The sequence below is a fragment of the Condylura cristata genome, unplaced genomic scaffold (genome assembly GCF_000260355.1).
Source record: "Condylura cristata isolate star-nosed mole 26May11 unplaced genomic scaffold, ConCri1.0 scaffold00005, whole genome shotgun sequence".
Taxonomy (NCBI): Eukaryota; Metazoa; Chordata; class Mammalia; order Eulipotyphla; family Talpidae; genus Condylura; species Condylura cristata.
Genome location: NW_004567106.1, coordinates 67,629,294 through 67,655,388, shown reverse-complemented (window position 1 = coordinate 67,655,388; position 26,095 = coordinate 67,629,294). Strand labels below are relative to the sequence as shown.

General features: G+C 49.1%; 1 protein-coding gene across 1 annotated transcript in view; it reads right to left on the bottom strand.

The window, feature by feature from the left end:
- TMEM178B (transmembrane protein 178B) overlaps window positions 1-26,095 on the bottom strand; it is a 310,923-nt gene that overhangs the window by 182,858 nt on the left and 101,970 nt on the right. Inside the window, exon 2 of the mRNA XM_004677091.2 lies at window positions 20,786-20,899. Within this exon, the coding sequence (XP_004677148.1) occupies window positions 20,786-20,899 (114 nt within the window). The remainder of the gene's footprint in view (window positions 1-20,785; window positions 20,900-26,095) is intronic.

The window sequence follows — 26,095 nt, the reverse complement described above, 5'->3', positions numbered from 1 at the left end:
CCCTCCCGTGGGCTGTTTCTGTCTGTGAGCACGGTCGAGAAGGAAGGGGCATTCAGGACGTTTGTGACTCAAGTCTCTAGGCTTCCCCTAGCATCACCCCAACCACCTTGCAGACACCCCAGTACCTGCCTTCCCCTCTTCCTATCTTTCCCTTGTCTGCTTCCCTTTGTCTAATCTCTGTAACTTCCAAAAGCAGGGGTGAATTAATCCAAGTCCTCCCCCTCCTCCATACTAAAGCTCCCTTCATCCCGTCCCTCCCAATATCCACACGGACCTCTGGGTGGGGCTTTGCCCAGCTGCCTCCCAGGGAACATCACCACTGCTCTGGTCTGCTGATCTCACCTCATCTAGCTCACTCTTGCCGGTGACTAAATGAAGGAAAACAGCCCTTCACTCTTGTGTTTGTTCTCATTAGGAAGCCAAGCAGCAGGTAAGTTCAAGGAACCTTACACAGCCGGGTCTTCGACAAGACTAAAGCCAGCAGGACTGACCCAGAGGACAAGAACAGTACCTTAGGGCCCTGGAGGGGCTTGGCAAATTCTAAGTCCTCAGGCAGTAATTTTTTTTTTTCAGGCAGTAATTTTTTTTGTTTGTTTGTTTGTTTTATTTTTATTTATTTTTTTTTTATTAAAAAGTTTATTTTTACATCATTTTTCACATTTTTTTTTTCATCTCAATTGTAATCCCCACGGGCTTCCCATCACCAAATCACCCCTGTGCCACCACCATAGTCCCGTGCATTTCCCTCCCTTTCCCCCCCCCCCCCCCCGTTTTTGATCCCATTCCCCACTCCACCCCCACAGAATGTCTCTGGTCTATGGTTGTTCATTATTTTTGTTATTTTCTCGTCAGGCAGTAATTTTTAAGAAGTGATTAAAAGTCCATTCTCCATCAAGGGTCAACCCTTAGAAAGTGTGGTGACTGAAGTACCTGTAGACAGACAGACATCTTGGAGCTCACCTCAGAGGGTTTTTTATTTCCTTTTTTTGCTCTGTTAACCAATCCACCTTTTTTAATCTTTGACTCTCCTGGCCCCACCAACACACTTTGAGCATTACAACCTCAAGAGCCTTAACTTTCTCTGGGCCTCCTCACTAAAATGATAAAGTTTGATTAGATAATCTCAAATGTCACCTCTAGCTATAAAATTCCAAGATGAGATTAATAAGTTAAAGATGAATGCTTTCATTGATGGTTATAAATTCTGTCCTGTCTACGCATGGGCTTAGAGTATGTCCCATAATTTACATCTGACTATATTTTACTGGAAACTAAAGTTCAAAAGGGAATTAGAACCCTGAGCAGCCTCCTAGCCTAGTATACACACCACAATTCAGGCACAGAAATCATTCTTCAAGCAAGCATTCTCGCCAACCAGGAAACTATTACTAATATAATAGCACATTCCTTAACACCATAAATCACAAGTCTTTAATCAACGATTCTGAATTTGATAGAGGTTGTTTCCAGCTGCATGAAAAATCAACCACAAATGAAGATGTGCAGTTGGAAGCCCATTTGCCACAGAAGTCGATGTGATGCTAACGTTCCAGAATATTCTAACTAATATTAATGCAAATAATGTTAAAATGAAAATTCATCATAAGCTTTCTTTCACTCAGACTTGGAATCTGGTGGCATGTGTTCAGGGAGTGCCAATTCACTTGAATATTTGCCTAATTAGGAAGGTAAATCTGCTGTCCCTGCTGCCAGCCATCACGCCACGCATTTCAAAGCCAAAAAGAAATGCCTTTTGTATCGCCCACGGTTTTGGCTTATTCACCTCCCACACTGTCCCCACAGTAGCACAGATGATGCAGAGTGACCAGCTACCTTTCTCCGCCTGGCCAAGGCTCATCTCTGCTATACAGAACAGAGTAGACTAGGGTATGGGGTATGAGAAGAGGCAGGGGAGTAGGTTTTGACTAACTCAAGTGTGAGGCACCTTGAGGACTACCACCGAAAGAGACCAAGCCCTAGGGCAGGTGCTATCCAACTTGACTGCACACACAGGCATAACCCTCAGTTTGTCAAACTGCATGATCCTGTTGGTGGGTCTGGAATGAGAATTTGAAGATTCTGCCCAATGGACTATATTTCAGGTAGCAGGGACAGAGGCATCAGGAAATCAAATATTGGTGTGGCCACTGCCAACTTATCAAAAAGGAGAAGCACATTTTGGTGGCAAATGCATAAGAATGCACTGACTTACAACTTTCTTTTGACCAGTAAGGGATAAGAGTGACTGAGCTCCAGTGGAAGAAACTGTGTGACATGTGTGACTCTCTTCCCTGTTTGGGGAAACCCACAGTCTGGTTCTCATTGTCTGTCTGCATGGAGATGTGTAGGATCCCTCCCTGCCCAAGCAGGAAGGTACAAATGGAAGAAGAACTGATGGTGGACCATCACCTAGAGAAAGATTTCCAGATTTCATATGCAAAGTGGGGAAAATTCATCCTCAGAACAGAGCTCACTGAGTCGGGAACAATGTAAATCCTCCCTTCAGCAACACCAGGCTTCAAATTAATCCTGCACATAACAATTCCCTTCTCATACTAATTTCTAATCAGTAATTAAAGGTTTTCCATGTGTAGTTGAAAAGTTTCCATGTGCAGTTGAAAAGATCTACACATGCCTATGTTCATAGCAGCATTATTCACATAGCTGAGATGTGAAAACAATCTAAAAGTCCACAGATGGAAGAAGATGGGGTACACACACTCGGTGGAATACTACACAGCTGTTAAAGGATAGTCTTTTGGGGCCCTCCCTGGTGGCGCAGCAGGTTAAAGCACAGCACTAAGAAGCTTAAGCCACTTCCGCATGAGTTCGATTCCCGCCTGCCCAGGAGGAGTTCCACATGGCGCGGCAGACCTCTCCTGACCCGCCCGCTGCTCCCCTCAGCAGTGTATTTCAATAATCTGCCTGTCTTCTCCCAGCTCTGTCTCTGGTGAATCCTCTCACCCTCCGCATCTCTGGCCTGTACCCCAGTTCTGTGTGAATAAATAAATAAATCTTTAAAAAAAAAAAAGATAGTCTTTTGTGACAACACGACTGAACTTGAACTGATTATATTAAGCGAAGTCAGAAAATGAAAAACAATTATCAAATGGTTTCTCTCTGAGACAGGTTATAAAAACCAAAGCAAATGAACTTACAATTCACAACAAAAATAACTTAGGCTCTGAAAAACAGGGTGGTTACCAGAGGGAGAGAGGCAGGGATGAGAGAGATGGGTAAAGGGAGTCCACCCCAAGTGGCAATGGCAGCAGTAAGATGAGGTGTCCACACACAAAGTGAAGAGGAACCCCTGAAAGTTATATAGGATAGTAGAGCAATACAATTTTATTTAAAATAAAGACATATTTCCCGTATCTCCTATGTGTCAAATACCATAACATGGAAATAAAACATGTTCCTTTCGCTGGAGAAGGCAAGCACTTCATTGAGTAACTGGAATATAGACAGAAAGTATGTCGGTAGCAATGGGTACAGGAAGGCACCCAACTCCCTTGGAGAGAGGAGGATGCAAGATTGAGCCTTAATCTCGGAATTGACAGACTCCTCCAAGATTTCCTCACAAATCAATACACTCTCCCTCCATCTGCTCCAAGTTGGAGAAGAACTTTCCAGCTAAGGCGCTGACATCATCTATTCCCTTCTGGCCATTAGGGAGGCCTGCTCGCAGCTGTGTTCAGATGATCTCCTCAAGTTTTTTTCCAGCCGGGTGGTGATATCTTCATTACGAGCTCACTGCTTCCTGGCCTCGGGGCCTGATTGGTGGGTCCCGAAGGACCTTGGAGCAGGAGGTTCAGGGTCCCTAATGAGGCATGGACCTCATGCTGCTAATGGCTGGGATCTACAAATGCCATGCAGCTCAGAAAAGCTTCCTAGCAGAAGGAAGAACCTAAGGTCAAAGAGGAAGAAGAAAGGACATTGATCCCCAAGTCTGCATGAGGTCTTCGCTGCCTAATTCATACTTGCTTTTTCATTTTTAACTAGGAGTTAAATTGTATGGAAAAAGCGATGCTGAGCAGACCATGTGGTCAGTTGTCTGCATCTCCGCCTAGCAGGCCAGGAGAGCCACCTGATGGGGACAGCCCAGCTGCCCAGCCTGCAGGTGATGAGGCCCTTCCAGGCTCTCGGTGTAGACCCCGACTAGAGGCGGACACCCAGCTCCATACCGAAAGAAACTACCAGAACTGGACAAAGGATTATTTTACTAAGCAGGTGTTTACTTTCGTGAGGCATCAGCAATCTTTTTAAGGTTACACACTGGGTCGCGCCAAACATCGATTGCATGCACGGATCACTTCTCAAGAAGGAATCTAATTACCTTTCTGTACAAATTGCGAAATGTAGATTAATTTCAGGCTTTCCTGGGAGCCATTCTCCTCTTGAGCTCAGTGATGGAGCTGTGGGTCAGGGGAGCCCAATCACTCTAAAGAAGCCAGGAACTTGAAAAGACTTTGTCCGATCGTTCAAGAAACACACACTGTGCACCTTGCCTTCTATGTATGCACAGCCCTGTTTAGATGCACACAAGACAATGTCTCGTTCTTCCCAAATTGTTAACTGACTCCAAGATCCACAAAATCCCAACTGCGGGGTTTCATTTTCTAAATACCAATTAGGGTTGGGTGCCTCCAATCCAGGTGTCAACTCTTTAGCTTTGAAAAACCTAGAGAGGAGGCAAAGAATTAAATAGGGTAAAGGGGGGAGGCAAACAAGAGGTGTGATCTTTCACCACGTGTCTACATACTGAGATGTCTGAGACAGGAAAAACAATTAAGAAAGGATACCTGCACCCCTATGTTTACTGAAGCACTTTTTACAATAAGCAAGATTTGGAAACAACCCAAATGCCCCAAAACAGATGACTGGATCAAGAAAAAATGGTGTGTATATATACAGTGGAATACTATTTAGCAATCAAAAAGATAAATCCCTGCCATTCGCATCAACATGGATGGAGCTGAAAGGGATCATGCTCAGTGAAAAATACAGGATGGTTGCACTTATAACAGGAATGTAGGGAAACTAAATAAGGGGTCAGGGAAACAATTAAAAAAACACAACACAACAAAACAAAAATAAGCAGACAATTACAAATCAGAGACATTCTGTAGGGGAAGGGGAGAGAGAGGGATCAACCAAGGATGGGAAGAGCATAAGGGACTGTGGTGATGGTGTTTGGGCCAGTTGGTGCTGCTAATTGGTGAATTCTATGAGGACTACACCTGAGCACACACACACACACACACACACACACACACACACAAATTAGCATTGATGTGAAATATATATACATATTTTTTTTTTCTAAAAAAAAGAGAGAAACACAAGTGGTGAATGACCACTTGTTCAATTCAACGTTTCTCACTCACAGAAATGAAAATCTCAAAGCTGTTTATTTTTCATCAATCAAATTAGCATTTATTTCAGGGGAAAAGAATTTTCAGTGTAGGCAAACTTTGATGAGACTGTAAACTCAATGGACATTTCAGGAAAGCAATTTGGCATGCACATCCAATACCTAAACAAAAATTCTTATTCTTTCAGTCAGAAATTCCTATTCTGGAAATTTATCATGAACAAATTATCAAAAATATGGCCAAGGGTTTACACACAAGGATCATCATTACAATGTTATCACAACTGCACAAAAGGTGAGTTACAGGGGCCTCCCTCGTGGCACGAGTGATTGAGTTGCAGCACTATGAAGCTGTCGACAACACAGAATTCAATCCCCAGCCAGGAGATGACCACATGGCACAGCAGACCTCTCCTGTCTCCCTGCTGCTCCCCTCAGCAGTGGATTTCAATTGATTTGCCTGTTCAGCTCACGGCTATATCTCTGGTGAATACTCTCACCCCCTGGCACCTCTGGCCTATACCCCAGTTCTTGTGTGCATAAATAAATAAATCTCAAAAAAAAAAAAGTAGAGCTACAGGCACATTTAGCTTTAGAGGAAAGGTTGAGTGAATTATGTCCATCACTATGGTAGAATACTATGATGCCATTAAAACTATTAAGAGTTGGCAAGTGGAAATGTCCATGATATAAACAAAACTGGATACAAAGTTACAAATGAAATAGGATTTATACCCTGGGAAGAAATACAGAGAATACATACCACCTGTCCCTCAGGGGAGAAATGTTAGATCTTTTTTCTGTTCTTTTAACTTTTCTGTCAAATTTCCTATAAGAATGGTGTTTTCTTTTGATATTCAGAAGAAATATAATAAGCTGATGAGAAATGAAATAAAATAATATGAGGATGTTAATTTATTACTAGTGAGAAATGAAAAGGAGGTCTCCTTCTGTCCAAGGAACTGGGGTGGGATACATGGTTAGAGGGAAGAATTAAAGAGACTGGCCTGCTTATTAGAACAGCACTTGGTGGCCGTGTCTGTCTCAGACACCTGCCTTTTTTCAAGAGTCGCCAGACTCCACATTAGATTTCAACTTTCCTGGTAACTCCACATAAACTTGACCTGAGTGAAAGGGGATTGAAGCATCTCATTTGGTTCCCACCATCTGCAGCCTCCAAGCTGAATATCTAGTCCTAAAACATTATGTCTTAACATATTAACAAAATGTTTCAAAGGAAATCAGAGCATTTGTCAAAAACTATTGCAAAAATATCCTTAGTTGTATCAGCCCATTCTCCCTCTGCCCCCCAAAATAAAAAAAAAAAAAACCATTCTGACTATAATCCATTGACACTCCTGTTGAGACATTTACTCTGGAGATCCCATCTCATTGAAGAAGATGAATGAGGTTGTCTTGGGAAGCTTCTAAAAGGGTCTGCCCGGTCAGTTCAGCACGTACCTCGGGCACGGTAAAATATAAATACTTAATGACAAGGCTGTCGATGATGATGCTGATGAAAAGTGTGCACAGGGACAGCTTTCTGTGTCCACACACGAGCAGGATAGCTGTCCACATAACCATGGCAGTGGCTACCCCTCCGTTCTTCATTTACCCATTGGTCATCTCCAGCTGATGACCACTGAGGACCAGCCTCAGGTCCCCCGAGCAAAGGCTGAGGCTGTCATAATACTGTGATGCTCTGACAGCTGATGAATGCAGCCATTTCCTCACCAGGTGGTTTGGCCATGCAATTTTAATAAGCTCAACCTCAAGAAAGGAAAAAGGAGGCTGGGATCATGTTAAATTATTCAGAGCTCCAATCAGGGAAGGTGGAGGAACCCCTCTTCTGAGAGTAAGTGATAGCTACTCATTGATTTTTTTTCCCCTCTTCACGATCCCTAGGTGAGAATCCAGTTTAAAAATCAAAAGACAGATGAAACTCTATCTCCTTCAATGTGAGTTTATGAGTAACTGGTAAATCTGCAAATTCTCAAGAACAATTTCTTAAGTTGGCATTTCTTTTCTCAAGATTAATTTGGAAGAGTTTGATATGCTAAATTTGAAGTACATATATGAAAACTAATTTTTATAGAGTAATGACTATGATCGAAGTGGTCTTATTTAGTAACAGAATGGAAAACAATTTCTAGCCTTGAGACTTGATGACCAAAGAGTCATACATTTCTCTAATGCCTAAATTGAAATAATTTTTTTAAATGCAACATAGACACCTTATTTCTATTATGCAAAGAGAAAACAAAACATAGTTAATTTTTCCCTGAACCTCAAGAAAAGCTTACTTTCCCATAACCTGTGCCCATAGTGAGTTCTGGTAAATGCAGTTCTTGGTGATAAATAATGGCTGTGAATTAGAAGCCAGACACAGCAGCTCAGACCAGTTCAGACCGGTCCACACTCCTTGAACTGCAGGCTTCCCCCAAGCCCTCAGGCAAGCAATCTCAGCAGGTGACCCCCCTCCTTACCTCAGGGAGTCTCCTGTACCCCCTGCTGAGTGACTGGCTCAGACTGGACCTCTCAGGCCTGAAACACCACAGAAGGCGCCCTGCCCAGGTTCTGCCCAGCCCTGACCGTTGGTACATGGTGGGCAGAAGCACTTCCTAAGGTATTGTAAAGTCCTACCGCTAACACCCTGTGTCTCTATCATGAGACATTCAACCCGTGTAGGCCTCAGTTTCTGCATCTGTCAAATGTGACCATACCCTTTTCAGAAGCCTTTTGGCGTTTAAGTGACACAAGGGTCTAGAACAGCCACTGGCCCGTGCAAAGCCTTCAACAGGTGGCCGTCACACTGTGATGTTAGTCCACAAGGGCAGGGCGGGCGTTCTCTTTCACCCGAGACCTAGAACAGTTCCTGGCAAATGATCGCCCCTTATCCAGGGAGGACAGGCCCTCTTCTGGAAGTGGCCAACTTTATTTTGTTCCCCGCCTCCTGCAACACCAGCCCCTGCTGTCTTGAGTTGCTGCCACTGCTCTGGACAACAGACTGTAGGCCCTGAAGGCTGTGCCCCACGGGCCCTCAGGGATGAGGCCCTGGAAGGTTTTCCCAGAATGATCAGAGAGGGCCCCTCATTGACTAGAATCACAAAGCCCTTACCCACAAGCGTGACCCAGAACTGAGACCTGTTCCTTCAGTTTCATGAGGAAATGGAGACAAATTAGTAATGATTTTCCTTGCACATTTCTACCAGCTCTGCGAAACTTAATGGCAATTGGATTTCAACTCTTTACCATCTACCAGACATCTACTCTGCCGGTGTTAAGAAGCAATTTTTACTTCCTGGAAATGAAAAGGTTCCTTTGGAGTAGAAGCTGATGGAAACGTGGGAGGGAGGGGGGGCACCTGGCATGCTGATGGCACAGACAAAGGGGTGCTGGCTGGGAGTCAGCCTCCCCCACTCAGTGGAAAGGAGCCTCCTCTTCCTTCCCCATGCCCCTGAGCCAAGAGGAAGTGCCGAGGAGCTCCAGGGAGGAGGCAGCTTGTGTACAGTTCCTTTCCTTGGTTTCCCTGGCAACTGGAGTATCTAGAAGCTCCCGGAGTGAGCCGTGGGCTGGGGTGGCATGTGGAATGTGAACGCTGCTGGAGCTCCCACGTGTCACCTCTGTACCCAGGTTTCACAGCGTCTCAGCTGCAAAAGCTCACACACACTTGTGTGCTCACTCACACTCTCTCTCTCTCACACACACACACACGCACACACACGCTGACGCTGACTGCTCATTTCTAATTTAGTGCCAGGTGCCAAGCAAAGAGCCTCAGGGGAAATGTTACATAACTGGTCTTATTTTACCAATGTGAGGGGAGGGGGGGCGCCGGCATGGGGGGAGCGGAGACTGAGTGACATCTAGGGCACCAAGGACACCCGATTCCCTGGGTGGGGTTTCCGGATTTCAAATGACACTATATGGAACATATCAAGGAGCATTCATTAGTGAATTTTCCATCAGCAGTCACTTTTATGAGTGAGAATAAGAGGCTCGGGAGTCTGAGCTTTTGCCACAGGGTTGAGGGTGTCACATTTGAGGGATCCCGGCTAAATACAACAGAGAAAGTGGGGAGGCAGCAAGCGCATTCAGAGGCAAAATTGCCTAGAAAGAAGAAAGACACCGTCTCCAGCTTTGAAATGACTTCGATTCTAAAACCTCATTTGTAAAGTTGGTTATTTAGAATTCAGAGCCCATTTCCAGAGAAGTCATGTCTGTTATAAATGATGATTAGGTTTCTAGGCTGGTCCACAAAAGCCTATTTAACTCATAATGTAGATGAAATACTATACATTTGCAATGAGAAGCAATAGGAAAAAATCCTGGTGTGATACCAGTAATTAAATGAAAAGGAAAAACAGAAAAGTGAAAAACAAATAGTTTTCTTTCATTTCTTTTAACTATCAGAGCTCTTGGACAGAGGGGGAGCCAGACTGGTGCTTGTGGGGAAAGGGGTCTCCATTTCCTTTACGTAGTGGGGGGAAGGTGAGCAGCCTTCCCTGGGGGTGGGGAGGCTGAAGTGGGGCCATCCTTTGGCATGATAGAACGAAGGGACCATATTGGGGGACAAGCAAAGATGGGAGAAGGGAAAGCAGGCTTGTGCCACAGGAGGCCCACTGGGCGTGGGACAGGCCAGGGGCATGAATTCTGCGGTCGCAAAGGCCATGTGACTGCAAAATGAAGGTTCTAGGTCAGTCTCCTTTTCTTTTTTTTAGCTGTAGTCTCGGGCCAGGGGCTCAAATTCTTACATCCTGGTTGCTCTACTGGAACCCACAAAGGTCGGGATCCATGAAGTACCTGCATGTGACTGGTGGCTCTGTGGTAGTCACCCAGAAGCCCCCAGGGAAGAGCCTGCCACCAAGATCCTCAGCCAGAGGGAGCCACAGGCCCAGGCTCACCCAATGGGCTGGTTATACGTTCATCGCAAGGCCAACCCATCTCCCTAGAGTGGCGGGTTCTTCTGAGTTGGGAACACGGAAGAGCAGAAGCCCTGACCTGAGCCAGCAGCGCCCTGTGGCCCGCTGTGGGCTCTGAAATGAAAAGAAGGCCGCTCCTGCCCCAGAGTGGGCCCATCACCTCCACCAACTCCCCCTCCACCTTAACAGCACCTCTCCTGCTCTTCCTGGGCCCCCGTTCCCTACCCCCACTGCATCCTTTTGGGGGATACGTGTCTTCGTCTCAGAAACAGAAGAAGATCTGGTCATAGCACGTCCTGGAAATTGCAGCCTTCCTGGAAGCAGGGCCCGGCCACATGGTGGGAGAGATCATTTCCACACCCCTCCTTGGTAATGCCAGACAGATGCGCTGGCTCATGTATTTATCTTTAGAGCGCAGAAAATGTTACTCTTTAGACACTTCAGATGTAAATCTCCCTTTAGAAATCCAGGTATTATCTAAACTGCATTCTTAGGGGACACAACTGATCAATGAGAGGGCTGCTCTCCAACAGAGGAGCCCCAACACCCATGGTTTTCTTCTCTGAGAGCCTTTCACACAATGCCACACTCTTGCTATTCTGCAGGGCCACTTTGCACTCCCACACTATAGACACCTCAACACACACCTGCGCAGACAACAAGCACACAACAGACCCTGCAAGGCAGAGCAGCCCTGCATGAGGCGACTCCCCCACATGGGCAACAGTCAAATGAAGAAGCCCCCGCCTTTCTGAAGTGGCATCTCTGAGGCCTCCTGCCCGCTCCCCAATCCTACACCTGGCATGGTGCCCAGTGCCCAGCCCAGCTCTGCACTCTGGTAATAACAGCACATAGTGCTATTTGGTTATCAGAACTTCCAGAGCCATGGAGTGATTTTGCTTGAATCACTTTGTTTCATTTAAACTTTATAATAACTCTCATGACAGGTATTAAAAGCTCCATTTTCCAGATAAGCACACTGGGTCCAGCGCATTTAAATACCTTATCCAGAGAAGTGGATGTGGTCAGTGACAGAGCTGGAGGTCAGTGCCATGGCCCCTGCCTTCCCTGGACCTTGGAGCCTATTTCTGAATGAAGGGGTGTGTCAGAGACACAAAGTTGAGACTTGAGGCTACAATTATGGGTTTGTTCCCAAGTAACACATACACAAGACTCCCCCCCCCAAAAAAAAGGAAATAGATCTTGCCTCTTCCATGTCGTTTTTTAAAAATTTTATAGGTTTTCTTTACATCATTCTTCATTTTGTACATTTTTCCATCTCAGCGTGATCCCCGTGGACTTCCCACCACCACTTCACCCTGTGCCATCACCACAGTCCCGTGCGCTCTTCCCGCCCCAGTTGTGATCCTGTTCCCTTCTCTTCCCCTGTAGAATGTCTCTGGTTTATAGCTGTTTGTTGATGTCCGGTTTTACTTTATTACAGTTACTTTCTCTATTTTTTCCCCTGATCCTTTACACCCCTCAGTAACATCTTTAAAGATAAGTAACCCAAAGCAAGGATTCCGCATCATTTTTATTTAGCAAAATGAAGTAAGGAAGTTAAGTTCCCAAAGTTATAACCAAACAGAAACAGACAACAAAGGACATGCAAATAACTTCAAAGCCCTGCTTTTTTCAAAGCCCTTTCCCAACTCACATCAAGGCCCTTTCCTGCTCTCTCCACCCCAAGCCTTCTCTGACCACTGCGCAGCGCACATCAGTGCCTTTCAGACCAAGAGTCCTGCAGCGTCACTGTGCTAAGGGACACCCAGACTCCTGGGCTCACCTATCGAGAGTCTCCCCAGGAAGTCTGGGCTGGAGCCCAAGTTTCAGAGGCTGCTGATGTTGCTGGTCCATGGACCACATTTGAGTAGCTCTGGGTCTAAATTCTGATTTACCACTGAGTGCAGTGCTGGATTACTTTTTCCTTTAAGCCTTCTGGCTCCCAGACTCCTGTCCCCTGATCTGCTGGGGAAGTAGCCTCCCTGGTCAAAGCCTAGGACCAGTCTAAATGTAACAGTCTTCCTTCTTGCCCTGGGGGTACCAGCCCTAAGCTGGGCACTCCTTTCTTAAAAGTGGGCATCTTTCTAAAAATGGAGCTTCTATATGATCCAGCAATCCCACTCCTAGGTATCTATCCAAAAGGCACAAAAGCACTGATTCAACACTGTACCCCCATGTTTACTGCTGCTTTATTTACAATTGGAAAGACATGGAATCAACCCAAGTGCCCAAAAGTAGATGACTGGATTAAAAAGCTGTGGTACATATATACAATGGAATATTACTCAGCAATCAAAAAAATAGCCACATGCCTTTTTGCAGCAACATGGATGGAGCTGGAAAAGATCATGCTTAGTGAAATAAGCCAGAAAGAAAAGGGAAAATACCAGATGGTTTCACTCATAGCAGGAGTCTAAAGGACCCAGCAAGAAAATAATATTAGTAATGAATAATTTTATACCAGAGACATTTTGCAGGGGTAGAGTGGGGAATGGGATCAAAAATAGTGGGGGGAGGGAAGTGCACTGGACTATGGTGATGGCACACGGGTGATTTGGGGATGGGAAGTCCACAGGGATTACAACTGAGATGGGAAAAGGCACAAAATGATCTAAAACTAAACTATTATATTATTTTTTTAAAAAGTCGGCATCTTTCAGAGAGGCTGGTCTGTATGCCTTATTCTGTTCCCTAATCTTCCAGATTTCTTGTAGAACTGGGACCTGCCTTCCTTTGGCTAAGCCTCCTCCCTACGGAACCACACTGTCCTGGAAGCCAAAAGTAGCCTCTACTGACCTACTGTGCTCACGCATGCTGGGCCACTGCCTTGATGGCCCAGTGCTGACGGCCTGGACATCTGTGTCTCCTCCAGCCCGAGTCCCCCTGGCTGAGCTGGCCCTGCCTGCTGGCGCTCAGCCCCTGGTCTCGTACCGCTCCTCACTGCTGTGGCTCACCTGGGCTCTGGCGGTCTGCACAGTGGGAGCACCACTCACGCTCCATAAGAGCTTCCTTTCCTAGAGCCGGGACCTCTCCCCCCAGAGGGCCAAGAAGAGGCAGATCCCAGGCCATCACCACTTCTCCCTCATTGTAAAAAGCACCATGTTAGGATGGCTCTACCCCTTCTATCTTCTCTTCTCTCCATGCAATGGATCCTCGTGATTTAAGTGTGGCGGGCGGGACCGCGGTGTGGACATGTCGACAGCGTTAGGCTGCACCCCTGGGCAGTCAATAAACATTAAGCAACGAGTAGTTTGATCCTTGCCTGCTTGGCACCTGGAAATATATCATCCAATTTGGAAAGCAGAATGCCTTTTAATATCCCCTCCAGCACCTAACCCAGAATTTCTCCCAGAACAGGCACTCCATGAATATTGAATGAGTAAATGAACAAATGGATGAAGGACGCCAGTGGGATTGCACCCAGGTCTCCTTAGTGGCGTCTGTATCAGTCAGCTCAGCCAGAAGAAAACAACTTCCAACCTCCAGAGGCTCAGAGGATGCCTCAGGCCAGACTTCCAACTAATTCCCAGCACAAAATTAGATGTGGGCATTCAGATGGATGGTGGCTTGAAGACTGTCCTGTCCCGGGCACAGTGGTGCTCAGACTGGCCTCAGCACACAGAACACAGAAAAGGTCCCACCTGATTCCACCACTCCTAGTCTGGGCCCCGCCCTTCTCTGCTCCCACATCTAACAAACCCTCCCTCCCTGTCCAGTCCATTGCCATCAGTGACCCTCACCAGCAAAGCCGCCTCAGCGGTGAGGTGCATATGTGCTCAGATTTTAAAATATCTCCAACTGCCTTTATTTTCACTTTTATCGACATAAGCTGGCTTCAGCAATTAAGTGGATTCCACGCCTGTAATTCGACGCCTGTGTAGACTACATGGCCATTTCTACCAAAAGTCTAGTTTCCGCTACCACCAGGCGGTGACCCCCTTTACTGACTCACCCGCCTGCCTCCCACTTCCTGGCACCTCTGATGACCTCACTGTCACTCCTTTGGGTTAGGTATCCTGAAAAATAAAAATGCTATCAAAGGAGGTAATCCAAGACGGCATTAATAGCTTAGCTCCAGCCAGTTTTTCAAACAAGTGAAACTGCCTTCTAGTGGAAGCCTCAGGGTGTGGGACAGAGGACAGGTGCAGCTGACAGGTAGAGGACGCTGGGCAGCAAAGGAGTGTCCCGCACAAGGGACCGCTATGAGGTTAGGTCTTGGTGGACGGTCACGCGACGAGGCCCTTCTCCACCAGGCTTGCTGCAGGAATGTTCCTGGGGCCTGGGAGCTGAGCTGTGGGCTGCATACTCTGAAAGGTTAGCGACGTCCACCCCCTGCAAGGGCTAGGTGGGGACAGGCGCACAGAAGGGTTTGCAAAAGCCAAGACCACAACACACAGCGACAGCAGTGATGCTCCCTAGAGTGGGTTTCTGGGCTCCCGAGCTTTCATTCCCCGGGGAGGGTTTCTTGCTAGAGATGACCCCCGCGGACGTCAGTCTTGCCAGCAAGAGGCAGCTCCCAACAGCTTGCACACAGTGAGAGCCTCAGACTGCTGGGCTCAGAGGCAGATGCAGGGGAAGGAAAATGGCTGACACCGCGGGGGGCCTAAGCTTCTAATGTCTGAGATGTTTACCTCATTAGGCTGTTTTACATAACATCAGCCAAAGAAACGGAGAGGAAAAATAGCTGGAGGAGTCCACTGGAGTTCAGACCTCGATTCTGAGTCCCAGGCTCCTGGGAACAGATGGGACCTCTGGCAGCCCCTTCTCTCCTGGCTCAGCCACTTGGTCTACAGAGGAGCCAGGAGGCCAACACAGACCGGGCTTCTCTGCGGAGACCCAGCCACCTCTGAGCAGCGCACAGCTGACGTGAACAGAGATAGCTATCGTTGTGATAATTACTGGCCTTTTTGTTTCATCCTAAAGCCTTTGGTCTACAGCATTCTTCCTGCAGTAACCAGGGCCGTGGCCGGGCAGGACCGGGAACCAAGGCAACTCGTGGCGGGGAAGCCAGAGGTGGGAACGAAAGGGAAGTCTGCAGGGGAGAGGAGCAGGCTGGGCAGGCGCTGCCAGAGGAGCCCAGCAGGGAAGGCGGAGACCAGCACGGCACGCGGGTCACAGTCAACACGAGTACAGGCCGGAAGGCCAATGCCAGCACAGAGGGGCAAGAAAGAGCCAGGGGCAGAGAGGTGGGCGGCGTGTGGGGTGGCTGGAGGGAATCACTGATCGCAGAGGGACACCAGGAAAGAGAGGAGGTTGTGGGAGAGGCGAGGGGCAAGCCAGACCAAGGGCTGCAAAGAGGGCTTGGTCTGCGAATAAGGGCCACCCCAGGGCAGCAGGACAGCGGGCAGCTCACCAGACAGCAGCCTAGGTGGGGCGGGTCCCCCGACACCTGACAGACCCCCAGTATGAGAGGGGCCTCGGGACAGGGAGGAGGCGGGTCATTCGGGGGTCCAGTTGGCAGACAGCTGTGGACTTTGCTTTCTTCTCCCCTTGGCAGCAGGTCCACCGACAAGCCCTTGCTCGTCCACAGTCTCGGTCCACCTGTTACCTTCCCTGGCTGGTCCCTGCCACTCCCTCCTCTCCTCCCGCCCTCTGTAGCTAGACAGCTTACTTCTTCTGGCTCACGTTCTAGGTCTCCTGCATGTGTGTGTGTGTGTGTGTGTGTGTGTGTGTGTGTGTGTGTCTGGGTGGGGGATGAGCGGTCCCCGGATGCTGGGTGGGGAGAGATCTCGGGAGGCTGGGTGGCTGCTGTCACTGAGAGTGTATGGGAGGGGGAGGAAATCATAGCTCTTCCTTTTCCCCTCCCTGCCCAGCTGGATCTGTGCCATGTGACCGTCCGATCTAATTAGCTAAACTTTCAATCTTGACAGAAGGAGGCTTTAAAAAATACCTCTAGCTTTCTTGGCTCTCAGCCTCTTGAAAGATGATGGAGAAGATCTGATTGCAGAGAAGTCGAGGGCCAGCTCCCTGCTTGACACTGCTGGGGGCAATCAAGTGAGAGCTGACACCTCCAGCTTCTGCACTGCACCGACCTCAGGACTGGCTCCTGGGCATCATGGCAGCAGCTGCGCAGAGGCCCCGCAGAGCAGACCAGATCAGAGAGGAAGAGAGGCTTATGCTTCTCACCCCTCTGGTGGGTGCCTGCCCAGGGTGGGCCCTTCCAAGGTGCCCCCTGTCATCTGCTCCGGGGTCACGGGGAGCCCGGCCTCACCTCACCCCACCCCACACCAGCTCCTTCTTGCAGAAGAACTCGCCACCCAGACATGCCGTATCCTCCACCTCCTGGCTATCTAGTCCCTCTCACGGTCCATCGGCACCCCTCCCCCTGGCACTGAGCAGCACCAGGCCCCCAGCTGTGCAGACAGGGCACAGCAAAACGATGCCAGCAGCAAGAAGAGCAAAATTACAGCCCCTCGGGATGGCCTCGGTGGCACTTGGGGTTTGCAGCAAAACACAGAATCCTTGGAGACTGCACTGCAACCTCAGCCTGAACTGCTGGGCAGGAGAAGCCTGCAGAGACGTGTTCTGGCAAGAGGAGGAAGAGGCAGCATTTAAGATGCCCCTGCAGCATCAGCTCCTCGCCCGCTGCTAGTCTGACTTTGCCACATTAAAACACAGAACCAGCTCACCCAGCCAAGCTCACCTCCTGCAGTCGCCCTCCTGTCCTTGCTGACCCGGTGACAATCCTGTCCTCCCAGGCCTGGAGGCAGCTGGAGCATCTGAATCAGGAATGAGGCACAGCCAGAACCCCAGATGCTGGGCAGACCCCACTCTTGGGGTTACTGAGACTGGAGGGGGGCAGCAGATGGGTAGGATGGTAGGTGGGCTCCCCGGGAAGATGGTAGGCCTGGGGAGGCTAAGGCCATGGGCCCCCACTCTGTCAGGACCTTGCGGCTGTCACCCGGACAACTCAGTACTTGAAACTCATACACAAGGCGCATCAGGCATCACGCACCGTGTGCACACACGCACGCATACACGCACACGTTTGGGTCTCTGGTCTTTACTCTCCACCTAGATTATTATCTCTTTACACTTGGAGTTTTAAGCCCAGTGGCCTATAGATAATCTTTTTTAAAATTTTATTTTATTGGGGTAACACTGACTTACAACACTGCGTGTGATTCCGAGGTACAGGACCGCACCTGCTCAGGTACATGCGACCACTCACACCCACCACCAGGACAGCTACAGTCCTCTACCCTAGTCTGTTACCCTCCTCCACGCCCTGCTCTCCACCCGCCCCCTCGTGTCCTCCCTCCCCCCCACCAGCCTTAACTCTTCAGTCAGGCTCCAGGGCATGTTACCGGCTTGGCTCTGCCTCGCCCGCTGTTCTGTTTCTCTACCTTCCACAGATGAGTAAAACCATTCTGTTTTAGTCTTTCTCCTCCTCACTTGTCTTTTGCATAGTACATCCCCTGTAGTTCCGTCCATGTGGTCACAAATGGCACTAACTCAATGTCTTCGACATTGAGCAAGAGCAAGAGTCAATGTGTGTATAAGCCCCACGCCCCTGATCCACTCGTCTGTCCTTGGGCCATGGGCTCTTTCCATGACTTGGCTGTTGTGAACAGTGCTGCAGTAAACACCGCTTCAAGTTGGTGTTTTTGCACTTTGCCAGTAGATACCAGCGGGTAGAATTGTTGGATCATAAATGTAGTTTTATTCTTTTACCTGCTACTCGCCTGACCATACGGAGACTAAACTCTCAGCCAAATTCCCATGGGTGGAGGTCAGTATTCAAAACTGACTAATTTTAAACCAAATCATGCCTTTCCTCCTTGGAAATTCTTTTCCCATATCAATGGCCAATGACCACATGCAAATTCCTGATGACAAAAGTGTCATCTGAGTTTAACCCAAGCCTGAAATATTTTCAGGAAGTTTTAGGGGGAAGAATATAACATGCTATGGTCAAATTATTACCAAAAGTTATAAAATGATGACCAATCTAGCAGCAAATGAATTTATTTTGATCCCCTAAAAGCATTAAAGAATACAGGACTCTCAAAAACAGAGTGCGATTTTCTTTATGTCATTTCCAATGACAGATCACGGGCATTTTCAAAATCGTTGATAGTTTCTACTTTATTTCACAGAGGGCTCCTGGACCCACTACCTCACAAATAGCATCAACATCTGACCCCTAAAAATGGAAATTGACATTTGCTGTGCTTTCCCCATTATGCAGCATGGCCAATTACATTGAGCGCCACCTGCCAGTGTGACAGATGTTCACCTGCCCTCCAGCTAAAAATAGCTATCATGGATGTCAGGAATGGCCACTGTTCGTGGCCAGTTTAATGGCCCGTCAGGCCACCCTGTGAAAGAGGCAGATGGGACCCCCACCAAAGGGACATCCTCCACTTCACCCAAAACAGGTGTCCCAAACTTCTGCACCTATCAGTGGTGGAGATGGTGATCGGTGGTTCAAAATAGATCCCAGCTCCCAATTCACTGCAGTAGCCACACAATCCCATTCAGTAAAATCCAACAGCACTATAGCTTGGGGATGAGGTCACTGGAGACACCGGGCTCAAAGAAGATTCCACAAGGCTTAGCAGGAGCCTCCTCTCTACTCTTTGCCAAGACCACATGACATGCCTGCAGAGATACTGAGATGGGCAAGCTGTTGAATTGGTGGCTTCCAGTGTGTGCCCTCACCAGAGCTCTACCAGTTAACCCAAAGCACTACAATGATTCTCCTTTCTGAAAAATTTGCGCCAACTATCCTAATTGCTCGAAGCAATTATACTATATTCTAATTACAACATCACCCTGTCAATATTTGCTCCATGAATGTACCACTCTCTCCTCCACCTTCCTCCAGCTCCAGACAGGAACTCCCCAAAAGCACTTCCTGTGGGTTCGGTTTGCTCTGTGTGCCTGGTGGTACAAAGTGAAGCTTAGAAGCTTTGGTTAAAACTGAGCAAACTTGAACTGTAGCCAACAACTTCTTCTTGCATTCTGTTAAGCATTTAAATATAAGTTCTAATAACTTACATTTTAAGTTATATTTAAGAGCTTAAATATATTTTAATTATATTTTAAGTTTATAATTTTACCTTAAATTACATATACTTTTAAGTTATATTTGAGTTATAGGTAAGCACTTAATCAGCAAAGATTATCACGTCTTCAAACATCCCTAACTGACCCCTCCAGACCAATGCAGTGTGGGAAATAAGCTCCTTACATGTGTACATGGAAAAATGAAATGAATAACCCTGATTGCTAGTGTCTTGAAGGCAAATCTCACATCAAAATTGGTAAGTATCTGGGATGACTAGTTCAGTGCATGCGCTCTGAACACTGTTCTCACGCCGTGTTTGTTACTGTCTCCAGTAATGATAACGCTTTGAAGGGACAACTACTTGACCTTCCACCACGGGTCCCCCACTAATGCCAGTGGCATTTAGTAACAACCATCTATATATCTGGCCACAATCTTTTTCTTCAAATGAAGGAATGATTGCTCTGTTTTGTTTAATTTCACTTGTCTCGCTCACCACCCAACCCCAAGCTATGGCTGTGTGGTTAACAACAAGCTGAAAGTGGGCTTCAGCCGGCAAGCCCGATACAAACCACACAAAACCAGGCAGTGAGGAAGAGGAGAAAGGTGTTTTGAGTTTCCTGAAAACTTGCTAATCATAAGAGCCTTACTATCAAGGAACAATAAAGACCGTCACATATAAATGTAAACTGAATCTGAACCTTGGGGCATTATGTGAAAAAACTGGACTAGAAAAGAAATGACAAAATGAACAGACAAAGCATGGAGCTTAGGCCAGTAACAGAACATTCGTGGCGGCAAGAGCAGCGCCTTCCTGCACAGGCAAGACTTTATTCCCCTACGGAGCAGGAGGATAAAAGTAGCCAGCTGATAACTCTGCTCATCAAATCACCCTCTCATCATTATTTCAGACTGAAGATCCCTGACCAAGAAATTCTCTAACTTTTGCTGAGCAGTCGCTGGCAACCCCGATTCCCAACGCCTATCACCCCAGGAACTCGCTGAAGACCAAATCCTACTCGTGTGAGCCCACCTCATGCATATTCCACTGCAAAACAGACTTGCAACCACCAGCGTGTCTCAGCCATACCAAGAGCACAGAGGTGGGGTGAGGAGGGAGCGTGGCCACAATAATGACCCAACAACCTGGGTTCATCCTGGGGTAAATCCCAGGGGTCAGCGATCCAGTAGATAAAACTTCAGGCATTGCCAGAGAGCAAAATCATTGACACCTACTTAATTATTGGTTTGGAGTTAGTTCTCTTAATTTTGGAAGCAAAGCCCTCACAGCTACAATACAACCCAGACCAGCGAGGGCGTTCCGACCCACAGACAGAGGCACCTTAAGGAGTCACCATGTTCTGCAGACTCAGGAGAAGGAGCAGTGCCTGTGCACATGAAGCCGTGAATGGGCATCCAAACTTCCACACTTCCAAAGGCCAAGGTCAAAGGCCGAAGCTCAAGTGTACTTACGTAGCGCATGCCACTCATCCTGACGGATGGTCTTCGTGATGTTGAAAGTGAGGTTCCTGGGGATGGTGGCTGAGGAGTAGTGGTATTTGATGTACGTGCATCGCTCGATTTCTCCTGGCAATGAGAGAGAGGAAGCCAACGTCAATGAGGAGGCCACCGCGTCCGGGGCAATTACCGGGGCCACTTTCCATTCCTGGGGAAAGAATCTCATTTCGTATTGGGCCTGGTGATACCTCCAGTTTATACCAGGCAGTAGCTTTGATTCAGGAAGAGCAAGCACCATTGATTTTGATGAAAAAATGGACCTCTGGGATCATCGGGGCTGGGAGGAGCCCGAGTTAGACTGAGAGTTTGCTAAGAAGGTGCTGCCCACGTATGTTGAACCTTTAGAAAATCAACTTTCAAGTCAGGGGGGAGGGTGGCAGTGCAGGAGGGGGACATTTGGCATTGAAGATGCCACCCGCTTGACCAACAGGCCCACAGAAAGCCCCCGTGATATCATCTGTGCCTTGAGCACATGCTGTCTTGTGAACAGTGACCTGGGGGGCTTCTCCTCCCCAACCTCACCAGTCTGTGCATCTGTAACAGTCTTCTCAGGGATCTCAGATGAGATGGAGGCCCCTTTACACCATGAACTCTTGGTCTGACAGGGCCTTTCCTGATAAGCCATTATTAACCAATGTAGGTTTGTTGTGCAAATGATCAAACTAGTCCCATGTCTTACTGCAGCATGTGGCCTTGAGATCAGAGCACCAGCATCCCCGGGAACTTGCAAAACTAGCGATTTCTCAGAGACCAGATCTCTGAGTCAGACACTTGGAGGCAAGACCTGCAACCTGCATCTTCAGAAGCCCTCCAGGTGCCTCTGTTGCACACTTCAGTTGGAGAACTGCCACCACAGAGAAGCTAATAGAATTGCCAATGTAGTCATTCAAAAACCCACCGCGTTTGCAAATTCCAGAAAAGAGGGGATAAGGAGGCGTTGGCTCTGGTAAGTAATCCTACTGTCCCTCGCTCATCCTCATCGGGGGATTGAAAACTCAGTGCCACGACATTGGGAGGAATCAGAAAAGGAGTGATTGTTAAGGGTTCCAGGCTTTAAAATCTGGTTTTGCACCTGAATGGATTTTGATGGTCATCCATTTTGCACCCCACTGATTTCCAATTTATAAGTGGTGGCCCCTGGCTGAAGAGCGTGATCCCGGCTCACTGTCAGCAGCACCAATCCCTGGTGACTGAGGAGTGCAGGCAGCTAGACAGTGGCCCACGTGAAACATGCCTACTTGGAAATCCCATCTGGACATCTGCCCAGCTGCCAGGACTGCCGGACACTCCTGCAACAGGACAGACAGTGGTCAATAGAGGGAAAGTGCTCCTCACATTTTCCCTTCTGTTTTGAATTCTTCAGCCCCTCTGCTCCTTGGCCTACCAACATCCTGAAATCTCTTCCGATGCCCTGCCTACCCCTGAGTGCCTCCCCTACCCAGCCTCCTTCTTCACTAACGTGTTAAACTTCCCGAATTAGTCGTCCACAACTGGTCTCCACCTCAACTCATAGTCACCCCTCAAACCCGTGTGTTCTGATCTCCACCATCTAATACCATCATCTCCCATTAGGTCTACAACATCAAAAATCCCATCATCCTCCCCCCACTCCGCCTCTCCCTCTCAAATTGGTGCCCCTCCCCTAGTCCCTCAGTGCCCACCAACTTCTGTCGTCTTGCTGCAGCTATCCCAGACGCAGGCCTCTCCCTCCACCTGCACCCCGTCAGTAGTGCAGACACACAATGAACACAGATAGTGGCGGATCTCAAGCAACCGCCACATTCACTGTGGACTCGCCAGAAAGATAAGACCCGCCAGGCGCTGTAGACCAGCGGCTTCCAGCTTCCCTCAGGTGTGGTGCACACCACAGGAGGGCGTGTGCAGCAGCAGAAGGGCTGCTGGGACTTGGCCAACCTCCCTATGGGCAGAAGGACCCCACTCACCCCCAACCCATTCGTGTTCTGTGCTGTCCAGCCAGCAGGATGCTCTGTCACAGATTTTTCTTACTTAATCCTTTACTTAAACCAGCTAGGTCAGCATCACTGCTATCCTCATCCCTACTTGACAAATAAGGGAGTAAGGGGGCTCGGGAAGATGAAGTGGCTTGCCTAAGGACGGGGCAGCATCAGGATTAGAACCCAGGACTCTCTAGAGTCTCCCTCCGCAGGGCCATCTTGAACACTGCTCCTTGGAGCATATTCCAGCAAGGAAATGGGGACCTGGTCACCACCCGTACAAGGGCCTGTGCAGGCCTCTCTGACAAGCAGAATAAACCCCACAATCTTCAGACAGAGTGACCTTCAGTCCAGCTCCTCTTTGGTTTTGTCCTTTTCACAAAGACCACGTTGGCTTACAACGCTGCACATGATTTGGGGCACGGTTCACACCTCCTGAGGTGAACGCTCCCATGCTATACCCACCCCCAAAGCACCCCAGCTCCTCATTGGCCCCAATTAGTACACAACCTGGAACGCTCCCAGGCACCCTCCCACTGTTCCAGGATGCACCGTATCCATTCATGGCTCTATATGCTGCTGCCTTTCTTCACCTGAGACACAACGATGTGACCCTACAGGAGGCCGAGATGCAGCCCCTCAGCAAGGTGTTCCCTGGGTCTAGGTGGCCCCCAGCAGCAGGGGCAGCCCAGCACCCCCTCCGAGCGCCCTGTGCCCACCCGCTGCAGCACCCCCACCTATGGGCTGTGACTGATCTGCTCACACGCCTCACTTCCCAGCCAGAACGAGTCTCGCAAGGGCGGGGATTTGTCTTCTTCATTTTCTTTCTGGGCCGGCCCCCAGCCCCGGACAAGCGCCAGTAACAGCCGTTATGGACATGTTATGAGGCCCATGGAGCGCCCTTTGCAAGACCACAGTGGGCACAGTGGGCTCCAAGGCGTCTCCCTTACACGCCAGATGTTGAAACAACTGAGCCAGGTTAGAACGAATAACGGGGTCCCTGCTGCTGAGTCTGTGATCACACACACGGAGGCTCAGCAACCACAGCAACACAGAAGAAGCCTCATTCGAGGCGCTCCCTGGTGGTGCAACAGGTTAAAAGCACTAAGAAGCTGTTGGCAGCCACTGCAGGAAGAGTTCGATCCCCAGCCAGGGAGCTGACCCAGAGGGTACAGCAGACCCCTCCTGTCTCCCCGCTGCTCCCCTCGGCAGTGGATTTCAGTCCACTCCCTACTGTCTCTGGCGAATCCTCACACACACACACACCCCACCCTGCACCTCTGGCCACTACCCAGTTCTTGTACACATAAATAAAAAAATAGAACTTTAAAAGAAACAGTGTAAAGGGCAGAAGACAGTAATAAGAATATCATTAGCACTTACCTTAGACATGTACATTGTGCAGGCTGTGGCCTGCACACCTGGGTGCTGAAATCTGGCTGCTGCTCTGCTTCCCAGGTCCTGCACCCCAGCTAGGCATGGGGGTGCCCCTGCCAGAGGAGCAGGCTTTGTCTAATTGGCACAACAGTATCACACAAATGAGTGGCTACCCTGACCTTAATAATCTCAAGCCCAAACAAAACACTCCCTGGACCCTGCTTTGGAGACTCAGAACAAGATCCCACGGGTATTGGCCAGACGGGAGCCTGCCACTTGCCTCTGAGGAAAGTACCTGCTTTTTTTAACGAAGATCAGCTTCTTGCAGCCTCAAAACAAGCCCCACAAGTGGCCACAGGCTCAAGGCAGCTGCAGGCCACTGCCTCGGCTTCCCCTGCCCCAGGCCCACCAGCCAGTGAGGAAAAAGGCCAACTGACACTTGGAGGAGCCAGGAGATGATGGCAGGCATGAAGTGGCGGCCGGGGAGCCCGGCTGGGTCCCCCAGAGCAGGCCCACGGAGGCCTTGCTGTTTGCTTCGCCTCCGGGAGACAAGCATCCTGCCTTTGACAGAAATTAAACTTGAAAGACCCAAACATTGCCTAAGAAGAAAGGCAAAATATTTATCCATGTGTCTGCAGGTCCTGTCAGTGTGCTGGGCTTTTGTAAACATAGGCACCATCTGGGCACCAAATTCCTGTGCCCAGAATGGGAGCTTCCCACTACACACAGGTTTTCCTGTAACAAATGGTGCAAAGGGGTACCTGGAAGGCAGTGGAGAGGCCCACGGCCTTACCTGGGAAACAGATAAGCCCACCAGCGTCCAGCATCCAGCTGAGGCTGGGTGCCAGGGGCAGACAGGGGCAGGCCCCTCTTGCCGCCCTCCTCCCTCCTGCTCACCACCTCAGCTTCTCCTCAGTCCCATTCCAGCATATCCTCCCTTGCCCCCATTTCCCAAAGTGGTCACTGGCAAAGAAAGGCCCCGAAGCAAGGGTCAGGGGAAGGGCAAGACTCTCCCAGACCTTTCTGTTGTTTCAGATCCTTTAAGACCCTCGGCGTCGGGCATAACAACTCACATCAAGTTGTTGTCAAGTGTGGTCCCTGCCTCTAGTAAGTGCTCAATAAACAGCAGTTTTTATTTCCAGGTGCTGCCCTAAGACCATTAAGTGGGCGAGACCCGCAGGAAAGTGAAACGCTGCGACAGGCTCACAGCCTGGACGCATGTACGCACACTCCCGACCATGAGGTTTCCCACACGGTGAGCTGCGGCCGGCCGAGCAAGGGCTCTGCCATCCACTGGACCTGAGGACGTGTGTGGACACAGGGTCTGGGAGGTGCATGGCCGTGACGGTGCAGGACACTGAATTCCACGCTCATCCTGCGATTCAGCACCACGGACAGGTGCCGTTCCTGCCCGCGGCTGCAGTCTCGCTCCTGAGCACAGGAGTCTCGCTGGGGGGTGCTGCACACCGGCAGGGCCCCCCAGGCCCTGAATGCTCCATCTAAAATGATCCCCTCAAACAGGTGCCCCCACTTTGAATTGTTCCAGTAGTCAGTTACTCCTGGACCAGACACTGGACTCGTACGCCCCTATTTTTAAAGCACTTTTAGGTCAGTCACTAGCGCTGAGACAGGTAAGATACTCTGCAATCCCTTCCTCAGGGGCAAGCCCCCGAAGCCAAAGGAGGGGGAGCAGGGTGCTCTGCCAAGGCAAACCCACACGTCACCAGGAGCCGGTGCCCACCACTGGTCAAGCTGGGGCCTCCCCACCCCTCCCTGTAAGAGGGGAGTGAGCTGCGCCCACATGGCAGTCAAGCATATTTCGGAAACGTCAGCTCAGTCATGTTCACAAGGTTTACTTAGGGGGCCCTCCCTGTTGGTGCAGCGGGTTAAAGCTCAGCACTGAGAAGCTGAAGCCACTTCAGCATGAGTCCGA